The sequence below is a fragment of the Haliaeetus leucocephalus genome, unplaced genomic scaffold (assembly GCF_000737465.1).
Source record: "Haliaeetus leucocephalus isolate CR32 unplaced genomic scaffold, Haliaeetus_leucocephalus-4.0 Scaffold202, whole genome shotgun sequence".
In the NCBI taxonomy this organism is placed as follows: domain Eukaryota; kingdom Metazoa; phylum Chordata; class Aves; order Accipitriformes; family Accipitridae; genus Haliaeetus; species Haliaeetus leucocephalus.
The window spans coordinates 364,610-387,547 of record NW_010972638.1 but is presented as its reverse complement, the minus strand read 5'-3'; the positions used below and the strand labels follow the sequence as shown (position 1 = coordinate 387,547).

Here is a 22,938-nt window from a genome sequence, read left to right as displayed (position 1 = left end):
TGGAGCTGCCAGGGTCTCGTTTTGGGCTGGGAATGTCCTTCCTTGGGGAGAGGAAGAGGCAGTTTCTGGTACGTGGCCTCAGCAGGTCGGCCAGGCAGGGGGCTGCTCTCTGCTGATGCGGGCAAGCCGTGGCCCAGCTGCTCAGGGCTCTCGTTTGGTCTGGGAGCAGCTCTGCCTTTGTCTGGCCCAGCATTGCCTTTTCCTGACCAGCCTGCAGCTTTTCAGCCTCAGCTGCCTCTTGTTACTGGTCAGAAAGCATTGCCCTTGGGGAAAGCGCATTGTGAAGGGTTTGATGTTCTGTCTGGACAGATTGTCTCTGCAGCACAGCCAGGGACATGTCCTGCCTGGATGCTGCTGCCCTTCTTGAGCATAACCTTGTTTCTTCTGCAGGTGCTAAGGCCCTACAGCAACATTTCCAACCTGAAAGTATGGGACTACTATACAGAGGAGACGCTTTCTGAGGGCCCCTCCTATGACTGGGAGCTGACGCAGGGGCAGCCGGAGCATGTGGAGGAGGCAGATCGGCAGGACACCAGTGCCCCCCAGACGAAGCGCAAGATCATCTGGCCGTGCTATGACAACCGTAGCCGCGTGGAGCCCGATGCCATCTCCAAACTGCTGGAGGTGAGCGCAGCTGATGGTGGCACTGTCTTACGCGTTGCTTCTGGGTTTGGCCCTGGCCTGGACTTGCTATGGTGTGCCCACGGGTGGGACACTGCCCCATGCACACAGTGGGACAGGGTTGTGGCAGGGTTGCAGTTGGTTGAACCCCCCGGGACAGGGTCAGCAGTCCCTGGGGTCTTGTCCCCTCCTGGGCTGATGCCTGAATCCCCCCACAGGAGCTGCACAACCTGGAGATGGAGCTGGGGCAGGTCCCAGAGCGCTGGAAGGACACGTGGGACAAGGTCAAAGCTTCCCAGCGCACCGAGGCACGACAGGAGGGCAGCCGGGTAGGTTGGGGGCTGTGTGATGGGGGGGCTGAAGGGAGGGGGGGGTCACTTTGCCCAAGGGTGCCCCAAGCAAAGTGGGTGTTTGCTCCTGCAGCCTGGCACCAAGGAGGGGTGCTGGTGCTCGGCCCCCAGGCTGGGTGTGCCATCCTCCCCCTCACGCTGTGCCCTCTGCTCCCCACAGACCCCCAGCTCCCTGCTGATGTCCTCCAGCCTCTCCCACCACCGGCGCTCGCTGGGTGTGTACCTGCAGGAGAGCGGCGTAGGCTCTACCCTCAACCTCAGCCTCGACAGTGACACCAGCAGCACCTCCACACCCTCCAGTGGGAAGCAGGGCGGCCGCAAGAGCACCAGCACGCTCTACAGCCAGTTCCAGATGTCGGAGAGCGAGAACAGGCAGGCGCGGGGCTCGGGGCACTGGGGGCTGCTGGTGGCGCTGGGAGGGGGATCCCTGTCTGGGGAGGGGTGAAGGCAAGTGGGTTCTGCAGAGCACGGACCCCGATTGCTTCTCGTCCCTGCTGACGCTGGGGTGCCACAGACAGACCTGCCCTTCAGCCCCTCTCCGCTTCCCACCCTAATATTCTGCCTGGCCCACGCAGGTCCTATGAGGGGTCGCTGTACAAGAAAGGAGCCTTCATGAAACCGTGGAAGCCTCGCTGGTTCGTGCTGGATAAAACTAAACATCAGGTACTGAGGGGCAGGTGAGCCCTGGGGTCTGTCCTTCCCTCCCTCCCTCCCTCCTGTGAGCTCTGACGTGTGCGGGACCTTTCCCTGCAGCTGCGGTACTACGACAGCCGGATGGACACGGAGTGCAAAGGAGTCATTGACCTGGCTGAGGTGGAGTCCATCACCCCAGGAACCCCCACCATGGGGGCCCCCAAGACGGTGGACGAGAAAGCCTTCTTCGATGTGAGTGTGGCATTGAGCTGTGCCTTAGGGAAAGGAGCTCGGTGGTCTGTGGCTGTGCCACAGACCCCAGCCGTTTGCCCCGGCAGCACCGGGCTGCGGTGCTGGTGGCTCTCTGTGTGCGGCTCCCGCTCACCTCCTTTCTCCTCCCCTGCAGCTGAAGACGACGAAACGAGTTTACAATTTCTGCGCCCAGGATGTGCAGCTAGCCCAGCAGTGGATCGACCGCATCCAGAGCTGCTTGTCGGACGCGTGAGACTGGCTCAGAGGAGCCTCTATTCCAGGCACAGAGTCTCCCGGGCCCCAGCACATGGAGCAGAGGCAGTGCCCAGGTTCGTGTCCGAGCCAGGGCTGTGATTGACTGGAGAGGAGGACATGGCCTTCCTTCCCATCTGCCATGGGTGGGCTGTGCTGGGGAGCCCGCAGCCACACACCCCCCAGGCGGCAGTGGGGGCAGGATCAGTATGTTACACTATGGTAGGACTGTGTAGTGGAGGAATTCCTCGCGTTGAAGCAGGCTGGGGGTGCAGGCGGGAGCCTGTCCCGCTCTCTCCTCCCAGGCCTGTCTGAGCCCTGTAATTACTGTGTGTCCTCTGTGCACCTCCCGCGCCGGGCGGCCCCGCTCCAGCTCTCTGCGGCAGCAGGGGTGTCATCAGCCGGCTGGGGAGGGTGCATCTCACCTCCAGCCCACCCAGTGCTGCTGGAGAAAGCGGGAGCTGCCTGCCTGCCTTGTCCTCCCCACGGCTTGCATGTCTGCCAGAGCATCCACGGGGGAGAACCAGCCCTGCTCCCTCCTCGTAGCGCAGTAGCTAGCCTAAGCGTGTCCTGGGCTTTGCTGCCGTCTTGCTGGAACCGGGGATCTGCAGCTCAGGGTGCCGGTGTTTGCAGAGGTGACTCGCCTGAACGCTGGGACCATCCTGACCCAGCCGGCGTCCCCCTGGCAGCAGCCAGAGCATCCCAGCCCTTGAGCCTCACCTGGCCCAGACTTCCACAGGAACAAATGGGCATGGCTGCTGTCTGCCCGGGGATGTTAGTGGTTGTAGCTGCAGGCGCTGGACTCTGTCTCAGGAGGGGATGTGGATGTGGCCACTCTGCTCCCAGCAGGCAGGTGCCTGTTTAGGCTGTGACAAAGGGGCTCCCTGTCCTAGTTGGGGCACAGCCTCTACCTCCACCATCAGGCTTGCTGTCACGGGGGCGGGGGGGGCATGTTCCCCATGGGAGGTGCCAAATGCTGCACCCTCCTGAGTGCCCTGGTCCGGTTCCCTCTGTCCCCTTGCATGGGGGAGGACCAGACCAGCCCCTGGGACGAGGGCTCCTGCTCAGCTGCAGGGCTGGGACATGGCTGGGCACAGCAGTGCTGGCAGGTGCCACCCGGTCTCTTTGCACAGGTCACCCCCCCACCCCATGCAGCCCTCCTGCGGAAAGGAGGGGGCAGCACCTCAGAGGGCACCGCACAGGGCTGCCCTCTTCTCCCCCTCCCTGAGCCCCCCCCCGGTCCCCAGGGCTTGTGCTCTGCCCCACGCTGTCAGGCCGAGCCTGCTGGCAGAGGGGTCTCAGCAGGAGCCCTGGGCCCGCAGGAGGGCAGGTTTGCCCTGCGGCAGCGCAGCGCTGCTGGGGGCTGCGCATCCCACCGCCTGCTGCCACCTTCCCTGCTTGTTGCTGTCACTGTGTCAGTGCAAAGGGGGAATCTCGGTACAGAAACAGATCCTGCAGCACCTCATCCATCCCCTGCACTGGTGTGAACGTGGAGGGGGTTTGGTCCCACTCCACCTGAGGGTCGCTTGCCAGGAACCTAGAGGCATTGTGAGGTCACTCAGGACCCGCTACCACTGTGCCGGCTGGGGCCTGACCCTCCTGCCTCCCCGCAAGCTCGGCCAGCTCTTCTACCTGTCTTGTTTTTAAAGGAGTACAATGTTTTATTTCAGTGCAGAACTCTTTGTACAGTCTTAACCCCCAGGTTCCCCTCTTTGTTTTATTGTACATTAATGGCTGTGGCAGGTAGCTGGTGTAACATGGAGGTTTTTTGTAACTTACCTGAGCAGTTGTAGATTATTGAAGTTTCTGTACATTGTGTCAAACATACAGAGTCCTTGTATTGTATTGTGCCTAGAGGAAAAAGGTTATTATATAAAGAGAAAACTAACTGAATTTAATAAAAAAATTAATATGACATGTGCCCTTTTGCCTCACTGCCACCAACATCAGCTGCTCCCCAGTTGCACTGGGCCAGTGCTGCAGGACCCACAGGACCTGGGCTTAGCTCCTGTCCGAAGGGGACTAGGCTGTCCCCAGCTTCATAGGGACAGAGCCTCAGGGATAAATTCTGGCACAGCACCAGGGATGTGCCTGAGCTGAGTCTGCCCTGGTCCCTGCATTCCCTATGGCAAACAAGGACCTTTGTCCTGCGCTGTCCTACCTGCTCCTGCTCACTCTGGCTAGTTTTACTCTTTGTCAAGGGACTCCAGTTTGATGCACCCCATGTCACCAAGGCTCAGCTGTTCTTGTTTGCCCAGGTGCATTAGTCACTGGGCTCACAGCAGAATGTCTTCCCTGGGGAAAAGGGGATGCACCATGGAGGGTGGGCCCTTGACCCAGCTCCAACCCACCGCGCATGTCCCTGCTGAGCAAACCGCTGTTCTGAGAGGCCACCAGCATGACAGCATGGGGATGGGATCTGCAGGGCAGCTGCATGGAGCTGCTGAGCTGACGCACACTGAAATCAGCCTTGCTCTGCAGCAGGGGATGAGAAACGGTGTTAAAAGGAAAGCTGGAAAGAAATCCAAACTCGTCCCAGTTTGCAATGCCCCCTGCCCCCCGGGGTCTGGTTCCCCTTGACCAACCAACCTAAATGCATCATTACAGGAACAGTGACTTCATGCAGCTGGTTCAAACCTGCTCCTGGCTGCCACCACCAAGACCCAGACCCCTTGAAAAATTACAGGGTATGAGAAGAGGCTCCATGCTTCAGCATCATCCCAAAGTCCTGACAGGTCACCACAGCCCAGGCTGAGAGGGTGCTGCCCACAGCTGGAGGAGCACAGGAGGCCAGCCCAGGTCCACCTTAGTGCTGACTGCTCTCACAGCCTTTAGCTGCAGAAACAGGACCTTTCTTCAGGGTGAAGGACTTGAGGATTTTGGCACAAGAAGCCATGGGATGGAGAATTTTACATTGCAGCTAACACGACTCAAGAAAAAGGGACCAGCTACCTGGAGAGGCAAACATCTGGCAAAGTTGCTAATGGCCAAGGTGCCCCTGTCACTGCCTGCAGTTGTTTGCAGGCTCACACGCCAGGCCTTGGCCAAGACTAAACCAGGGTAAGTGAAAACTGAAAACACCATCCAGGCTAACAGGGAGAACACCCATCACTTCAGCACCTCTCCTGTTAGCCTTACAGCCCGCAGGCACCAGGGGGTTTCCTCCAGAATCAGCAACCCTGCCACGGCACTGTTCCCCACGGGCATCACGGCACTCATGCTCTGGAGGTGAGCTGTGCATTTGGAAGAGCAAAGCCGCTCTCGTCTTACAGCAGTGGTGTTGCTGTACCCATCGTCCTGCGAGACAGCGCAGGTGAAAAATGCCGCTTTGACCTTCTCTCCCCTTTGACAGCAAGAGATGACTTGAAAACCAGCAACCCCAACCTCTGCTCTCACCAGGGGCTGCAGGAAGCCACCCGAGCCAGCCAAGCTCCTCCACCGGTCCAGCAGCTCTCCTGGGTGTGCCAGCAGAAGAAACCTACAGGTTTCTGCAGGCACCACCCTGAATGCTGCCTGCACTCACCCCCTGCCTGTACTTGCTGCCTGTCTGCACGCAGTGGTCGGGCCGAAGCTGGAGAGCGAAGCTGTAGGTGGGATGCAGCACGGCAGGGGCTGAGCATGTCCTGCAGGATGGAGGAATCCACCACTGGCACGTGAATTTTGAACTTTTATTGATAGTTGGAATTTACAGCCTAAAACTGACAACATGGAGAGAAGAAGTTTTTTTTTTTTCTTTTTCTTTTTTCTTTTTTTTTTTTTTTTCTTTTTTACAAAAACAAAAACCAAAATAACCAAAAGCCACCAGCATCAGATTTACAATATAAAAGTTTTGACAGTAGAGAGACTAAAGTACATCTGGAATTACTCAGAAAAATAAACAGGGAAAAAAGGCAGTAATTTAAAATTTGTCCCTCATATATACACATAGATACACAGACATTGCTTACAAAGACCCGGTTTCAACATTTAAGGGCAGTAGGCATCATGAGAAAAAAGGCTCCCCTATGTCATTGCACTAAATTAATTAACCCAGGTGGGCACCCCCCTTTGCCACCCCTTCCCAGTTTAGAGGAAAGGCCACATGAAGCTAGAACGGGATTTCTGCATTCCCCGGCATCGAGCCCCGAGCCCCGGGGGTCCAGGGCTCTGCGAGGACCCTCCCTCCCCACACCAGCCACGGTCTCATCCATCAGCCATTACCGGTACGGCCGCTGCAACAGCCCCAGGACACCGTCTATGCAGGCAAGTGTTTCTTATTGCTATACAGAGTGCATCTTACCTATCGGCCACCGTTTGATGGGTTGTGGGTTTTTTAAAAGGCATAGATTCAGCCCCTAACGCTTGCTTTTCTAGCCAGGCCACCAGGGTGCCTGCACATAAAACCTGCCCCTGAACCACTCCTCGGGGAAGCACAGCAGCTGGACTTCCCGACAGTGCTCAACAGGTCATTGGCAGATTTTCAGGGAAACTCGGCTCTCGGGACACCGGAACAAAACGACTGGATTTTCAGAAGAGCAGAGAAAAATCAGGTGCAGAGCTATGCCGAAAATCTGGGCTCGCGTCTGGGTACCAAGCACTGCAAAAGCCAGCTCTCAAATACGTTAATGCCCCATCCCCACTGCAGTGCCTTCCCCCAGCTTGGACCAGTGGATTTAAAGGATCTCCTGCTCTCAGGGGCCCAGGAAGGTTTCACCTCACATCCCCCACGGCCCCAGCTTCAGCTCTACCTTGGTTGTGACACAGGGACGGCAAAGGTGGCCGTCTCCATGATCCTCTCCTGAAATGAGTGGCTGCAGCCAAGAGCAAACCCCAGGAGCAGGGGACAGCCGCGGGCGCCCCGGGATGGTCACGCACCCTCCCCGGCCAGAGCTCCGCTCCCTTTAGGAGATGCTGGGATGAACATGCCAAGCTCCCAGGCTCTGACCAGCATCGCTGCAGTCACTACAGCCTCCCAGTTCTCCTGGAGATAAGGAATTATTTAAAAAAACAAAACCCAAACCTGTTTTGGTTTATTTTTAGTTTAAACAAGCATTTTGGATCCTTTAGCCTAAGGTGGATTTTCTGGGGTGGACAGACAAAGCTTTAAGTCTGTCCTTAAAGGACAGACCTTTAAGTGGTTTGTGCTAACAGTCAAAAAGCCAAACGTTTCCAATTACCTCAAGTCTAAACTGCAGCCAAATGGGAAAGAAACCGATGGAGGTTACGGAAAAGCCCCGGAGAAGCAACTCCAGAAGCTTCAATTCAACAGACCGTGGACCAAGATAAGGTGGCAAAGAATATTTAATATTCGATTGCTTTAAATATGCTAAGTGCAAATTAACTGGTTAAATGATGGTGTCCTGTTGAGTTAGGAAAATCAGAGCCTAAAAAGGAAGTTTCTGTTTGTCTGAGCAGACACACCCTATAGTAAAAAATATCATTAGAACCATGGATATTTTAATGTGCAATAATACATATTACCCACTCCATGTATATACATATATGTATGCATGTATACAGGTACACACACACACACACACATATATATATATATATATGAGACGACTGTCTTAAGCACTGCCAAACTGATCTAGTGCCGGTACTTGGGTTGTGTTAAAGAAAAGGTTTATAAAATACCAGATCAAGAAAAAGGTTTCTATAAAACTTTACATTTCAACTGAAGCTGCTCATCTAAATTTTACACACTGTCAAAACCCGATTTGGATACAAAAGGCAAAGACAGAAACAGACAAGGAACAAAAGTTAAAAACCAACAACCTTCTTTTCCATGAGCCTCACTGAGAAAAATGCCAAAATGAAAAACACCCTTAAGCACTTTCTTTTTTTTTTTCAGTCTGAAAACACAGCTTTACCTACCTAGAGAAAATGGCAACAAGTATAAAATTGTATTTTATCTTGAACTGAAAAAACAGTAACAAGTCATTTTGTTCTCACGCCTCAGCCCAGTGGAAGCCAGTCCCCAGCAAATCCTGCCCTTCCTCTGTGTGCCCAGTACCTTTTCATTTGTACCAATGATTAAGCCATTTTGGAAGGTGCACACTTACTAATCAAGAATTTATATGCAAACCCAAAAGCTCTGAGAAAAATAGGTTTAAGGTGAATTTAGAAATATATATATATATATATATAGACTCTATATATATATATATAAATAGTCCCTATATACATTAACAACTGAAGATGAAGAGCGGAAGAAGGGAATAAAGAGCCGAGGACATACAAACCCAGCACTCTCTGGCCAGCAGCTCCTTCCACCAAACCCTCACCCTGCCTGGGATCTGCTCCTGCCCGTCCTGCAGCCACCTGCCAGCGCAGCCCTCGTCCCAGCAACTTCCACCTCACAAATAAAACTGCCTTTTCTTTTATTGGGCACAACCTTCTGCAAGCAGAAGAGACAGTTGATGCTTTCAGGAGAATTTATAAAAATACACGTAAAATATTTCAGGCACAGCAAGCAAATGGAAGTATATTTCTCGCTTCTAAATCTGCTCTTTAAATTACCAACAAGGCTGGTAGAAGAATTAATTTTCTTTCGTGAAATTCCAAGAATTCTTTTAATCACAAGGTCTCCTCTGTTCTCTTCCATCTCATGGTCCAAGCCCACAAGTCTTGGGTTGCTTACATCCTCAGCCAAACAGGAAACCAACAGGAAAATTAACACTCTGATGGATGCTGTAAAAGTATCTACAAAGCAGGGTGGGGGAGGTCAAGTGTTATTTACAAATTGGCCGTGAGTCCGTCTGCACTGATGGGCTGTGAGCTCTCCAGGCTGCTCCGACATCCCTCCAGCACCCGCAACGACACAAACGTCGTGCTGCTTTCTCCGTGCACCTCCTGTGACCCAAACCAGCCAGCGAGCTCAGCCCACCCCAGGGGAAGCCCAACTCCAACCCCTGTCTTTGTTTCACGGTCTGGTTTTAAGGATGGATTACAGACCTACGCAAAGCCGCTGCTTCCGAAGCCTCTGCAATTAAACCCCTGCAGGGGAGGTGGATGTTCCTTTGCCCCGCAGTCAAGATTAGGTCCATCACCAGGGCTCCTGGCCTGCTCCGGCTCCACTAAGACGCGGCGGGCTCTGGGAACTCCAGCCCGGCCGAGCACCAGGCGTTTCTCCTGGCTCCCTCCGGCTGTAGCTGTCGGCAGGGAAGTGGCACAAGCCTCTGCATCTCATCTACTACCGAGCGCCATGCCGGGAAAACACAGGACAAAGGCAGCAGGTTTTTACTGCTTCGTGACCCCTAACCCTAGCTGTGCACTAACGAGCGGATAATTACAGGCCTGCAAGGTTTCTGCTGCCGGGCTTCTTGCGGGTCGGGCCAGCTAACACCCAAGGACAAGCCGTGTCACACCAGTGACACCAGTAATGGCACAGCTCCTGCCAATGCCACCCAGTTAACAACCTGCAAACAAGTGACACGATAGAACAGCTTAGGCGAATACATGTTCTCATCTCTCCTAGTACCCCTATTAGTCATCATCTTAGTACACCTTTAGACATTGTGATTTACGGCAAAGCCAGCTCAGGACCTGACCTGAATCCTTTCATGTGAGAGGCTGCGGATTTGCAGGATCCCACCAAAGGGCAATGATCCATAAATACAGCCCCAAACTGCACAACTGGCTTGTGATGAATTCAATGGCCAGAGCGAGGTCCAATTTCAGCAGGTATTAATTTAACACAGAATGTTTTAATGTTTCCATTATTTTCAGTTATACTGGTATCATGCTGCTACTGAAAGTATGAATAATTATAAAAGGGAAAAGCTTGTCAGCAGCTTTTCAAGTATTTCTCAGTGACTGTTTTGCAGAAAAATTGCTTTTCATTCAAAAAACAAAATTCAGATGAGGAATATTTATATTTCATAAGGGGAAAATATTTACATGCCCATATTGACAAATGACATTTTGATTTAAATTACACATTAAATAAGATATTTAATATTAAATATTATATTTAAACACAAAATTAGGTATAATCAATTTCTTAGGCGCTTTTAAGGATAGTTTCTCTAACACCTGGAGGACAAATTCAACGTACATTTTTTAGTTGGACATCAATAAAACCTTCTGAAAAGACAGCAGGATGTACATCAAATTTACCTTTACTACTCCACGTTAAATGCCCTGCTGCACTAGCCCCCATCGCATAATCTCCATTATCCTTTAGAAAAAGGAGCCTGTTCTCTTTGCACAGCCCTGTCCTTAAAGGCAACCCACGGACCTTTTGCATGGAGGCACGGCAATGCTGCAACATCTCCTGATTCCCCATGCACTACCAGTAACGGTCCTGAAATCATCTTCACACCCTAACTCCACATAAAAGCCCACGGAAGGGAGAGAAGGGGTCCTTGTTGCAGCCCCTGGTGAAGAAGACCTCGCTGGACTCAGCCAGGAGCTCGCCGCGCAGGAAACACGGCCACAGCCGGGAAGCTCGGCGGCACACACCGGGGGATCTACCAAGTGGCATAAGCAGCTATGAGGTCAGGGAGGCGTAAGAGGAAGGAGAGCACAATGAACTGAAAATACCTTTTGTTGGGATCTGGATGGATATAAGGCACTCGGAACAACAGTGGGGTATTTGAAAATTATGATTATTACAGCGTGGGATCCTTCTGCGCATCATGTTCTCTTTCCCCGTTTCCTGGCTATCTGGAGATGAAACACGACTTGGTTCCAAAGCTGGAATGAGAAGAAATTACTCCTTCTGAACTAAAACAAAGGCACTGGTGCTTTTATATCTGGAATTTTTATTGCTGATCATTGTTTTGCCCTAGAGACAGTTCACTCCTTCAAGGGCACTCAGTCATCAGCTGGAATGCAAAGAGGGAGAACTCTCCGTTGGGGCGAGGATGGGGTCCCAGGTGGGAACGGGGCAGATGAACCCGACCCAGCCACAGCGGAGTGGGCGATCCTGACCCCCCTCAGAGTGGCCACCGTAGATGCCGCAAACCCATCTCGTGCACGAAAGACGACACACATACTCACAAGATGATGCGATTCTGCCCCCGATCCCCGTGGCAGACAGTTTCAGGGGAAGGCTGGCCAGGGAAGGATGGTCTGGTGGATTTGTACCATAAAAGGTGAAGTAGGAAAGTGTGAGAAGTGAGACAAACTGAAGTTACACAACAAAAAAAAAAAGGCAGGCTCTATCCCAGCTAGGAGCTGGTCAGTATCTAAGTGAGCACAAATGCCTTTTCTTGGTAAAGTTTCAGCAGACAGACTGACAGAGGGAGAGAAGTTGTTCACAGGTTTACAAGGGAAATAGCAGGAGTGATGTGTCGCAATAAATGGCAATTAATTACAAATGAATAGGATACGTGTCACATGAAGAGAAGTTTCTGAAAGGAAACAAAGGAGTCCCCAGTACTTTGAACTCTCCCACCCTGTGCTTTGGCCAATTTATTTTAAGAAACAAAGAAAGAAAGAAAAGTCTGTTCAAAGTCTCAGACAAAAAGAAAACTGTGCTTTGATAATGACTGCGAAGATATTCTTTACAAAGATAATGCTTCTATTTCAAATCATATATAGGAACTGAACACTGAATTAACTATTACAACTTACTGTGTTATTTGCTAAATACTTCCTTTTTTTTTAACTTCTAATGTTTTCATGTAACACGCACATTTTCACGTGATCCATATGTTACATAAATTTACAGCATGAGGTAATTAATGGTTTTCTTTATGTTATTTGATTCTGAAAGAGTAAGAATGCAGAACTTTAAATTACATGTGTGATCAATGCACTTCAAGGCAAGTTTAGTGCCCTGTGTTATCCTAACCGATACCGGCACGTTTCAGATAACTGACAAATCCCCTAAAAAGGGTCCGTCCCTGCTCTGTAAGGTGCCACTGAGAACAGAAGCCGTTTTGCCTCTTTGCCCTTTGAATGGTTTGAGCAGACACACCTGGAGAGGTGGTGATACGTAGAGAGAGCCCGGACAGAGAGAACGCACCGCTGTGCAAGAGATGGATGTCGTCTGACCTTGGGGGAAAAGAGGTGATTTTCTGCATAAAGCCATTTTTCCAGATTGTCCTGGCAAGTCAGTCACAATTTGGTGTTTAAGCCTTAGTCTGAAGATGGGATGAGCAGGAAAAGAGTTAAGGTTTCAGTGCAATGTCACTGCCATGCGGTGAGGACCACGGAACACAAGGACCATGGAGGAACATGCCAGCACGGTGCCAGCTCAGGGTTCCCGACAACAGAGAAGCACAACCCTCCTCTCGCACAGCCTCCAGTGCAAGAAGTACCACAGGTGATTCTTCAATACCTATTTTGTACATGAAAGCCCACACGGATGCAGCATCCAAGAGACCTGGCTACATATACTCCAGCACGTGCTTAAAGGAGGACAGAGCAAGACCAGGACCTCACCGCCGGCGACCGAGCTCTGGCTGGCTCAGACGCAACGTTCACCATTTCAGCAAAGGATTTCCATGGGCTTACCAAGGAGCAAGAAATAGTTCCACACTGTACACGACAAAAAAGTTTTCAATTAACATTTGCTGTGCCTGTAGTTAATTACATTTCAAGTTTAGTTCCATTAATTATCTAGCCTAGGAGACACTTTTGCAAGCATCTGGCAATGGCAAGCTTTACCGCAGAAGACAAGCTTACTAAAAATCCACCGACAGTGGGAGATCCTCTACAGCATTTCTAGAATTCCTAGAAAGGTCTAGAAAAACTAGCTATGAGCATCAAAATTACATGAGAAAAGATTTTTAATAGTTTACATCTGTCCAAACAATTTGAGAAAATAAAAAATAGATGGGGAAGGATCTGTCCTTTATAAAAGCCCCCCCAACTTCAGGGAGAGAAAAAGGATTCGTCTCTCCTGATCAGCATCAAATATAAAAATACATTTTACACATAGGCATATTTCACTAACATTTTTATACTTATGTTGTGAAAGGTGACAGATAACAGTCACTAGGAAATACAGTTAATTTTTGTACAAAAATGAACAGGGAGGTTGGACTGGTCACCACAATGCCCTTCTAGTAATGAGGTAAGTGAGTTTTAGATGAGATAAGCTAGCATATAGGAGCCAAATTGTTTATTTTCTCCATTCAAATTTGTCAGAAAGTTCATAGTGAATGTACACAGAAGATGCCTGCTTAGATTTACTAGAAACTTCCTATCAGCTGGCATTTTATCAGCAGCTACCACGGAGGGAAACCATTATCAAAAATTGCTTTCTCGCCCCAAATGAAACAGCATTCCTTATAAAGTTGGAAACTTCAGCCAGTATGAAATCAATAGGAATTGTATCAAACCTATTTGCCAAAGAATCTTAAACTTTCACTGAACTGAATTTTAAAAATGGTCTATTCTTTAAGCACCTCTAAGGTGTCCATTTCTGCTACCTAAGACCTATAAAAATAATTAACGATGCATAATTCTGGGACCAAGCTAAGGCACTGTCCATAATGAAACTAAAAACGCGCAGTTCCCCTGACCAGAAGGATTTATTTTTTGCAAGTTGTCATGCAAAGGTAAAATTATTACTTCAAACTTCATCACGAGTTATTTTAAAATTTAGTAATAATGGAAATCCTGTGCTTAGAGCTCACAATGCCCAAGTCTGAGATATGGCACTCTGTTCTGACTGAGTGAACACACTGGTGCAACCTTACCAAGAAATGATATTTAATACTAAATGTCTCTTTCTAAGATTGAACGAGCTACAAGTGGGGTTTGGGTTGTTCTCAAGTTTGGGACCCTTTTTTTCTCAAAAAATGTTTTCTTTCTTTGATGGAGAAACTAACAATGCACGTATCTTCTATCCACAAAACAAAAACTGCTGAAACAACACATTTATTAAGAAAATGGGGGGGGAGGGGAATCACTTGCATAAAGTCAGTCTTAGCCCATCTTACAAAGGTCGTACCACCCGTTTCCAAAACGCAGAGCTCTCCCCTCTTGTGCCATGTGCCAGCAGCAAGGTATTCAGCTCCACTAGAGACAACTGTGCTCTACTTGAGCTCGGAATGCACAGACTGCGAGGGGACGGATCTGAAAAAGAGGCACCTATCGCAATAGCAAAGCGCCACAAACTCAGATTTAATCTCAGCAGAGCAAAGGAAAAAAATCCTGTTGCAACCTGATTAGCTAGCTATTGAATCAAATAGAGAACAGTTACAAATAAATACCTAAGCCCTAGATTTTTTTATAAAAGACACATATTGCTGCACTCAATGTCAATACACTTGATAGCCTCCAAAACCAAGGTTTTACTTTAATTAGCTTTCAGAGCGCCTTCAGCTCTTCCCCGCCCATGTTGCTCTTGAAAATAAAACTAAATCCTTGCAAGCCTAGCGTTAACCATATTATACACAACCATACCCTGGATTACATGGTGGTTTGAGTAACAAGGCTTAAACAAATCCTTTTACACCCTGGTTAGAGAAACCACACAACTTAGGACAAGACTAGAAAAGAAAGAAGCAGTAGCACAATATGTGTTAAGGAGCCAGAAGCTAACAGTAATGTGAAATGTACTGTGCAATGAAAGGAACAGCTTTCCTAAAACCACTCTGAAGTGTGCAGCATCATCAGTTTAGTTAGAGGCCTCTGTGAATTTTCTGTGTACTGTACTGAATGCAACGTGTCCTAGTTTAAGCCAATTAACACTAAGCTCCCGAATGACACGACCTTGTGAAGATGGATACACCCGAGTACAGCTCTCCGTTCTTCTTCACCTCTTTCCTACGCATCAACTTTTTTTTTTTTTTTTTTTTTCAGAAGTAAAGCCCCCATCCCATGCAATCCAAACAGAAAGCTGTAAGATCTTCTCAGAACAAGGGCATATCTTTCAGCTGTTTGGCTGGTTGGTTTTTAATGGCCTGTGACGTCCAAACCAGAGAAAAACTCTCCTGCACCACAAGCCAACAGCCGCACTCCTAAATCACGAACCTGCATCATACTGCACAACACTTTCAGTGTTTTCCCCCACCGAGTGTTCTCCCCTAACATGAAAGGACTAGGATGAGATTCAGAAACTGAGTTTCCCTTCAGGGAGAAGCACCTAAAAATGTTTTATTTTAAAGCTGGGGTTGGCAAAAAAGCATGTAGGTGCATTACGCTTGCCTTGTGAGAGCCCACAACCGAAGATACAGATGCTTTCAGAACAACAGAGTACGTGGCAGAATAGGATTCCAGAGAGAACTGATGCCAGGTAAAAAAACCTAACAACAAACGAAACAAAGAGAATTAGCATCCCATTGTAAACAGCAGGTTTCATTTTGTTCTAACAACAGCAAAACCTCTGGTAACAAAAAAATCAATTGTTTATAATTTCTGAACATGATTCAGGCTGAGATCACTGCTTTGGGAAGAGCAAGAGGAGAAGAAAACCTGTTCCTTAAATGAGTGAAAACTGCAAGATGAGCTGCTATATGGCATCAAAAAAGTCAAGTATTACATTGCAAAAATATCGAATGATCTTATTTATCAAGTATAATTAATCTGGCAGCCAGGATGCAGGACTTTCCTCTCGTGAAGTCTCAGGTGACATCAAATTGCCTGGTCAGTATCACAGTACTTGCAAGACTTTGTGGCACCTCTTCCACAACTGGCAAACCACTTTGGTCTTTAACGTTTGCAGAAATTAGGGGATTCTGCCATACAGCAGCTGTTTCCCCTACCAGATAAACTGAACAACTGAAGAAAATGAGGCTCAGCTTTACTGTGATTATCACTGCAATAAGACAGTGCTTAGCACAATGGAAGGTGAAGTCTAGAAATAACTTACTAGTACATACTGATGAAAACACTACTGACGACAGTTAAGAGTGTCAGACAAGAAGTGCAGAGAAAGAGGTGTAACAACCAAAAAGCCCTAGCCCAGGGCTCTACAGCCCCAGGCTGTATTCTCAGGCACAGCTTTAACTGGGCAGGAGGGAAATCAAGGCGCTTTGTGGCTGGAAGGATTAAGTCGAGACTGAAGCATTAAGGAGCATGCAGTGTGGTGTAAACCTTTAGTGACTGGCACTAAGGTTTGCTCTAAGTTATGCCACTGATAAATAATGATTTCGATTACGGCTCACTGGCTAATTTTTGGAAGAATGATTTTGGGATGTCTGTGGACAACAATAAAGCCGTTTAAAATTTTTTTCCTTTAGATATATTATTTAGGAATGTCCCTTAACTTTCATTCACCTTGCACACTGCACCATACCTAAAACCTTTCCACTGGCAAACTGGGATGCCTGAACCTTTTTGAATAGATGCTGAGGGGAACACTGTGGTTTTTTTGCTGTTTTATTTTTTTCTTTTTCTTCTTTTTTTTTTAAATAAATTTGTGCACCCACTGTTTTTCCATTCTGCTTGCCAGCTGCAATAAGGCTAAGCTGCTAAAAAGCAATAAGGGCAGCAAAGCCTTTGAACGCTTACAAAATTTCTATCAGGCTTTGCTGAGGACCTATTACCCAGAAGAGTAACTGGGATTTTGCCTGCCATAATTGTTATGACTCAAGAGAAGCAGCAATAAATTGTATTTTTGTGTGGGAAAATTTTGTTAGAAGACTGGTGAAACTGAATAAACTACAATCATGTCCCTTAATCACTTTCCTTCAAAGGACTACCTCACCTAAACTTTAATTTGAAGCTGGTGGATACAATTTTAGAGGACCTCATCAATTTGGGACAGCAAGCCCATGAACCCAACGCCCGATCTCCCCTGGTTTGAAGAGGGTACGTAACCACCCGCCTGCTCGTAGTGCTGTCGTCCCTGAACCCAGCATTAAAAGCCTGTAGTGAGCAATAGAAATAATTAATCCAAACCACTTGAGTTTTTATCTGCTATCAGATCACATCTCCATGGCTCCAAACTAGTTACACTTGATCTTTCTGCAGTACAGGGTTATTCTGACTGCAAGCCCTACAGCTGTGCTCTCCCCGCAGTTTAATACCCAGGTACTGAACACAGGAGTTTGGATGCCTGAAAACAGTCATCTGATGTGATGATGGCAGGACAGCTGAACGGCTGCATCATCCAAAGTAACATATTTTTCCCACAGTCCAACCAGCCAAAGATAAATGTGTTATGATTCAAGAATTATTTAGTGTTGGCTAAACTGATCACTTTTTAACTGCTAATTGTGCAGAAAAGGCCCCCTCCTCACCAGCACGAAAGCACGTGGGCAAGGCTCTGCAGCAGCAGGGATGCCCGCAACAGCAGGATCACTGGAGAAGCCGCTGCTCTCTTGTAATCCACCGTATCAACATCCAGTTGGGTAAAATCCTTGAACTAGAATGTTCTAGCAGAACCATTTCCCCTCAGTGAGGTATGCCTTGCTGGTTTTGGTCTTGTACAACAAATGTTTAATCGATGACTTGCTACTGATCACGGAGCTGTACATAGATATAAAAGTTAGGCTCGTTGTGCTCTGAGTGTCTGCTTCACCAGGTTTCTCACAATATCCAACTGTGTGTGTATAAATATACATGGAATAATACATATTGCAAATATATATCTATATACACACTCATCAGTATACATATTCAAACCTAAAATTTTATATACCATATCGATATGGACAGATTCAAAATACTGCACATAAATGAGGAAGGACAGTGTTGAATATAACTTCTGTTTAGTCTCCACTGCTTTCTGACCAAGTATCTAAGCAAGCTGAGGTGTTTTTCAAAGGGTACAGCTGGGTTAAGTAAATCCATTTTCAGTAGACAATACATCCCGCTACAACCTTGAGTAGGAGTCTTTCCCTAGAGCACAGGGCTTACTCGGTGAGAAGGTAACGCAGCTCTCCCGCAGTCAGTGTGCCCCAAGACGCCACCATGAATAACCGCCACGGAGACACAGTGCTGGCACTGCATGTGGCACGGCCTGACCTGTGGAAAGGGCTTGGTCAAGTCACTGCATGCTGTACCTTACGGTCACCTGAAAAGAGAAAGCAGTCGGAGCGCCCAGCTGCCCTGCAGAGCATTGGGCAGCAGTCTGGGACGGCAAGGAAGAAAGCTCAGACAGCAACAGGGACTGAGAGAGGCCACCGACTACAGGCATGGGACCCTCCAACCTCAACATATTCACTGTGACTCCAGATAGACAGGAAGCTCAGACTTAGAAAGAGAAAGAAATTTATGCACGGTTTACCTATAAAATCATTTGAGCCAGGCAAGGAAACCATCATCTGACTCTGGATCTGTTCTGAACTGCAAACCCCAACAAACCAAGCATGAGGAACTTTTTCTAGATCAGCTTGTTGGCTGGTGTGAAGACCAATCCTACGGGAGCAATGAGGTATAGCTCAGAGCTTAATTCCCAAACGTGGAGGAATCATTCACTGTCACAAAAGCAAGAGAGCTTGTGCATTTCTACAAATCTAGTTAACTACCGGTAAAATGTCTTATCACAAAAGTAACTGGACACCAGTAATCAAATTAATAAACTAAGACAATGTGTCCCCCAGTAACTAAACTGTGGTTTTAGATCTGCTTACTGGATATGTTTAAATATATTATTAAAGCTTTCATTTAAATTTATTGACTCAAAACCAAAAGCTAACGAACAACAAGTTCAGAGTCTGCAACGAAAGGCACAGACACATCCTTGCTTATCTCTCTGAAACATTTTAGGATGTTATTGCTGCCAACTGTTCTGTATCACTTTTCGGGTGGAGGTTACTGCTCCCCAAACCAAGGCATCATGAACAGATCAGGCGGGTACAGCTAATCAGTATTCTTGCAACATCGTCCAGCACGGATTGAGGTGATGTAAGGTGACCCCTGTCTATGACGTAACCTAACGCAAAAATCATTTATCTGTTTAACAAGGTGGCTGAAAATGTATCAAGCCAGAAGGATGATCAAATTGTGCTTGCTATGGACACCTCCCCTTAATCTCTTGATCCTAAATGGACTTGGTCATAATTGCAGCATGGTGGAACCTGCAAGCACCACAGTCAAGAACCATGAATGAGAACAGACTGGAAGAGAACTATTGCCACTTGGTATTTAATGGGACTGAAGCCCAATCATGGTCTTCAACCAGCTGCTGGAATAAGCTGAACTAATGTATTAGAAGAATGATTTTTCAGTTTTCATAGTATCATTTTTAAGTGTTTAAAGAATGCCTGAAGAGAACCTGATTTTCAGAAAAACTCTAGCACCAATCCTCTGAAAATTAAGACTTTAATGTGTCTCCAATTAGGAACTCAAAACCACTAATCATTTCTGATAATCCTGGCTAAGGGTAGGATTGATCTCCAAATAGCAAGCAGCGTAACCAAAGCAGAAAGTGAGATTTTTCCTCCCAGCGCAACGTAACTTTAAATTATTATTTTAAATTACAAGGAGTGAGTGAGAAGACTTCCAGAACAACAGTACTGTGCCACGAAAGCACCTGCTTACCCAGTAATTGCAGCTGAGAGAAATCACAGCTATGTCAGCAGCATACAAGTGGCCCACAACCCTAGCACCCAACTTCCAAGATGCACACAGTAATCTCATCCTGCTTTCTGCACTGCAACCTCCGTATCTGGTATTCCAGCAAAGCAAATCCTCAATTCTCCCTAAGAGCAAAAATGAAAATACGTTATCTTTGGGCACACAAAGATAACCTCGTGCTGCGGGTATGTCACCGTCGGATACTGATCCAGCAGAACAGACTGACTCTAACTGTGAAAACATTTTGTTCATCTCACTCCCCCCCCAACACCAGCTCTCAATACAGTTAAGAAAATTCAATATGCACTACATACATATCACAGTTAAAAATAAAGTATTTTTTAAGAAGACTGAAGTCTGGCTAGGATGCCTTTGCTCATAACAACAGATCTGTGTGAGGTACTTTTTAATACTCACAGGGTAAAGTCCCTCGTTATGCACAAGTGAGAATATATCTGAAAGTAAGCTATTTGGCTACCTATGTGTCAAGCTTCATGCTTTTATTCCAAAGTGAATGATTTTCCAGCTTAGGTCTTGGACTAATAAAATAAGCGGCATTTAACATTTGACAGGTGGATTTCAGCATACAGCTTACACACAAAAGCAGGCCCAGCTCTGTATCTAGACTACAGGAGTAGAGCATAAGCACTGGAGCACTGGTCGTGGCAATCTGCTGTTACCAGCCCGAGCCTGCTTCTGCAAGTGGCCCAACATCTACACCCGTATGATCTATGTGCACAAGTCCGGTCTGGGAACAAGCTCAACGCAGAGGCCAGCACCACTCAGTGCAGACCTGTGTCTGAAACTGGTACAGTCTTTACAGGAGTAGGTCCTTCAGCCTACGCAGAAGATCCTGTGTTCCAGAGTCAAGTACACACCTTCAACTGACCTTGCTCCCAGGCAGTTTGAAGCGCAGTCCATTTCTCCGTACTGTTTTACTCTACCATCCCAAGGCAGCGGTACATGTCCCCCCCCGCCCTAACTTCTCCACGACCGACCACCTGGGGGCTAACAGCAGGAGTCCTGTGCTGGGGCCATTTCACTCTCCAATGTTGTCACTAGGTACAAAGTGCAAAAGTGTTGCTGTTCCTGCATCCATTAAAAACTTTAAAAACAGAACAAAACAAACAGAAAAGGATTTCCATAATAATTTGAAAATACATTAGTCTCCAAAAAGCCAGCAAACACCTGATAACCTGTTTGTGCCATATCTGCTCTTGTTCCTGCATGGCAGCAGTCCAGTGGATCATTATCCTCTTAGCTGGCAAACAACATGCTACCTTCTTTGCATACTCTCCAGCCAACGGAGGATGACATCCGGGAAGTTGAGTTTTGATGGCTCGGACAGAGGAGACCAAATGCTAACTGACCCAAGATCCTGCAGTGAACTGTCACGTCTCCAGAGGAGAGAGCACTGAGCAATTCACTGGAATGAAGAGACTTCCCATTTCTCAAGACAGTTCAGCATTACAGCAAGTTAGCTACTTGGCCTCTGGCTTGGGACAATGTCAATGACTTCCCTCCCACCCCACAAAAATGTAAAATAAAATCCCTCCCTGCTTCATCCCATTTAAAGTGTTTGCATCTTTTCCTCCTATGAAATGTTTCTGATAAGGCTTTATTGCTATACAAAAGCGGTGCAAATGCTGCCCAAAGACAGCTCCATCAGGAACTTTGGTCACACGACTGCGGGACTCTTGTGCACTGTCCAAGTCCCAGCGTTAGACCTGCTACCTTTCTGAAGAGAAGCTGAATACTGTGTGCAATAACACTAAGAAAATAGGACTGAACCCCAAATATAAAACAAAAACAAGGGAGAGAGGGAAGGGGACAAGGAACTAAAATTAGGCAGAAGGCTTGCTTGGGAAGAACCCCATCATTCCTGTGATGACTAACTGATCAATGCTACATTTAGACAATGCAAGTGTCTTTCAGAACAGATTGTTGGTGTTGAAACTACATGTCTGGTCCTGAATGCCAGCTCTCTCATCAATGCAGCATTTATTAAAAAATAAAATTAAAGTGAAAAAAAAAAAAATTGACAAATTGCATCACCAGGTAGCAGCCTGGCCTGGATCACACACGTCCCATTGCATCTGTTTCATCAAGCAGGGCCATTTAATGTGGCTTCAGCACAGGGCAAGACTTCTTCTTTCCTAAAGAGAAACCCAAAGAATAATATTAGAGAAATGTAACTGCTGGAACATACTCGCTCCTAAAGCTTACTTTCATCCTGGCTAGAAACTTTCCTCTTCAGTAGTATATGAGCCATCCTTCCTCTATTTTTGTTTCTTCTGCCTGCTAAAACATTATTAGCTTCCTAATAAGAACCTCCTCCAAGTCCTTTACAAAATACTGCGTTTAAAAATCAAACTAGAAACTGAGAAGTCAGCTTTGACTGCTGATTATACAACATTAATTAATTTATCGAACCAGAAGTTTGGAACATGACCGTCAGGGTCCTGAGTCTCTCAGAAGGCTCTGACCTGACCAGCCTTGTCCGGGGCCTCCCCCCATCAGGCACCCTCCACCATCAGCCCGGGAGCTTGGGAATGTAGGTCTTTGCTGGAGCTATGCCATACGCACGGCTCTGCACTTTCCTGCCGCCGCAGACCTGCTGACTTGACTCCATGGCTTGTCCTTGGACCCACCTCGTCCCAGCACGAGGACGTGAATGGCCATCACTGGATGGGGTCCCACGGGACTGCGAACCTTGTCTGCAGGGTTTTTGCGCTCCCCCCACCCCACCCCCCCGACTTTGCTGTCACCCTGTCAGCGCCTGCTGGTGCACGCAGGGCCCTGACAGTACCTGGAGTGCGGTGGAGAGAACAACGATCCGATGGGATACTTGGCCTCCTCCCCAGTAAGAGTTACACTAGCACTAGAATTTGTGTGAGGCTGGTTGTAAATTGTGGGCTCAAACACTAGGCAGTAGCTGTACCGGGGCAATATAAAGAGCAATAGTGCCGAGAGCCAGGACAGATTTTAATGGAGTAGAGTTGAGTGGATCAGTTGCTCAAAGTGCTGGTTAGAACTTCTTCCTCTCACCAAAAGTACCTAAGAGAAGAAGTTCCCGTAGGATGGCTCAGATGTCTGGCTTCAGCTAAGCACCATCATCTGAGATCCAATCTAAGAGCAAGCTTGCGCCAGGAGGATTGAGGCACCCGAGAGAGGCCGTCTTAGCTCAAGAAGAGCAGAAGCACGTCATTATTAATATGCATCTCTCTGGCCAAAACCAGGAGCCAGAGCAAAGCTGTGGAGATGATAGCACTAGATACGCAGAAGGATTGGCTTCCATATTTAAAAAGACCTAAACTGTCACATTCACAAAAAATTATTAATATCATTTCTCCTTGAGACTACTTCCTAGTTCAGTTATCAAAACACATTTCTACATTCCTCATAATATTTTAAGTGTAAAAGT

General features: G+C 47.6%; 2 protein-coding genes across 8 annotated transcripts in view; one reads left to right on the top strand and one right to left on the bottom strand.

The window, feature by feature from the left end:
• The window catches only part of SBF1 (SET binding factor 1), a 60,360-nt gene extending 57,181 nt beyond the window's left edge, over positions 1-3,179 (top strand). For all 4 annotated transcript variants that reach the window (XM_010566043.1, XM_010566042.1, XM_010566041.1 and 1 more), the window contains 6 exons: positions 391-624; positions 840-950; positions 1,132-1,343; positions 1,547-1,634; positions 1,725-1,856; positions 2,011-3,179. In XM_010566043.1, the coding sequence (XP_010564345.1) occupies positions 391-624; positions 840-950; positions 1,132-1,343; positions 1,547-1,634; positions 1,725-1,856; positions 2,011-2,109 (876 nt within the window). In that variant the 3' untranslated portion in view covers positions 2,110-3,179. The remainder of the gene's footprint in view (positions 1-390; positions 625-839; positions 951-1,131; positions 1,344-1,546; positions 1,635-1,724; positions 1,857-2,010) is intronic.
• Positions 3,180-10,009: 6,830 nt separating this feature from the next.
• Positions 10,010-22,938, bottom strand: part of PPP6R2 (protein phosphatase 6, regulatory subunit 2) — an 88,813-nt gene continuing 75,884 nt past the window's right edge. For all 4 annotated transcript variants that reach the window (XM_010566037.1, XM_010566038.1, XM_010566035.1 and 1 more), the window contains one exon: positions 10,010-21,670. In XM_010566037.1, the coding sequence (XP_010564339.1) occupies positions 21,619-21,670 (52 nt within the window). In that variant the 3' untranslated portion in view covers positions 10,010-21,618. The remainder of the gene's footprint in view (positions 21,671-22,938) is intronic.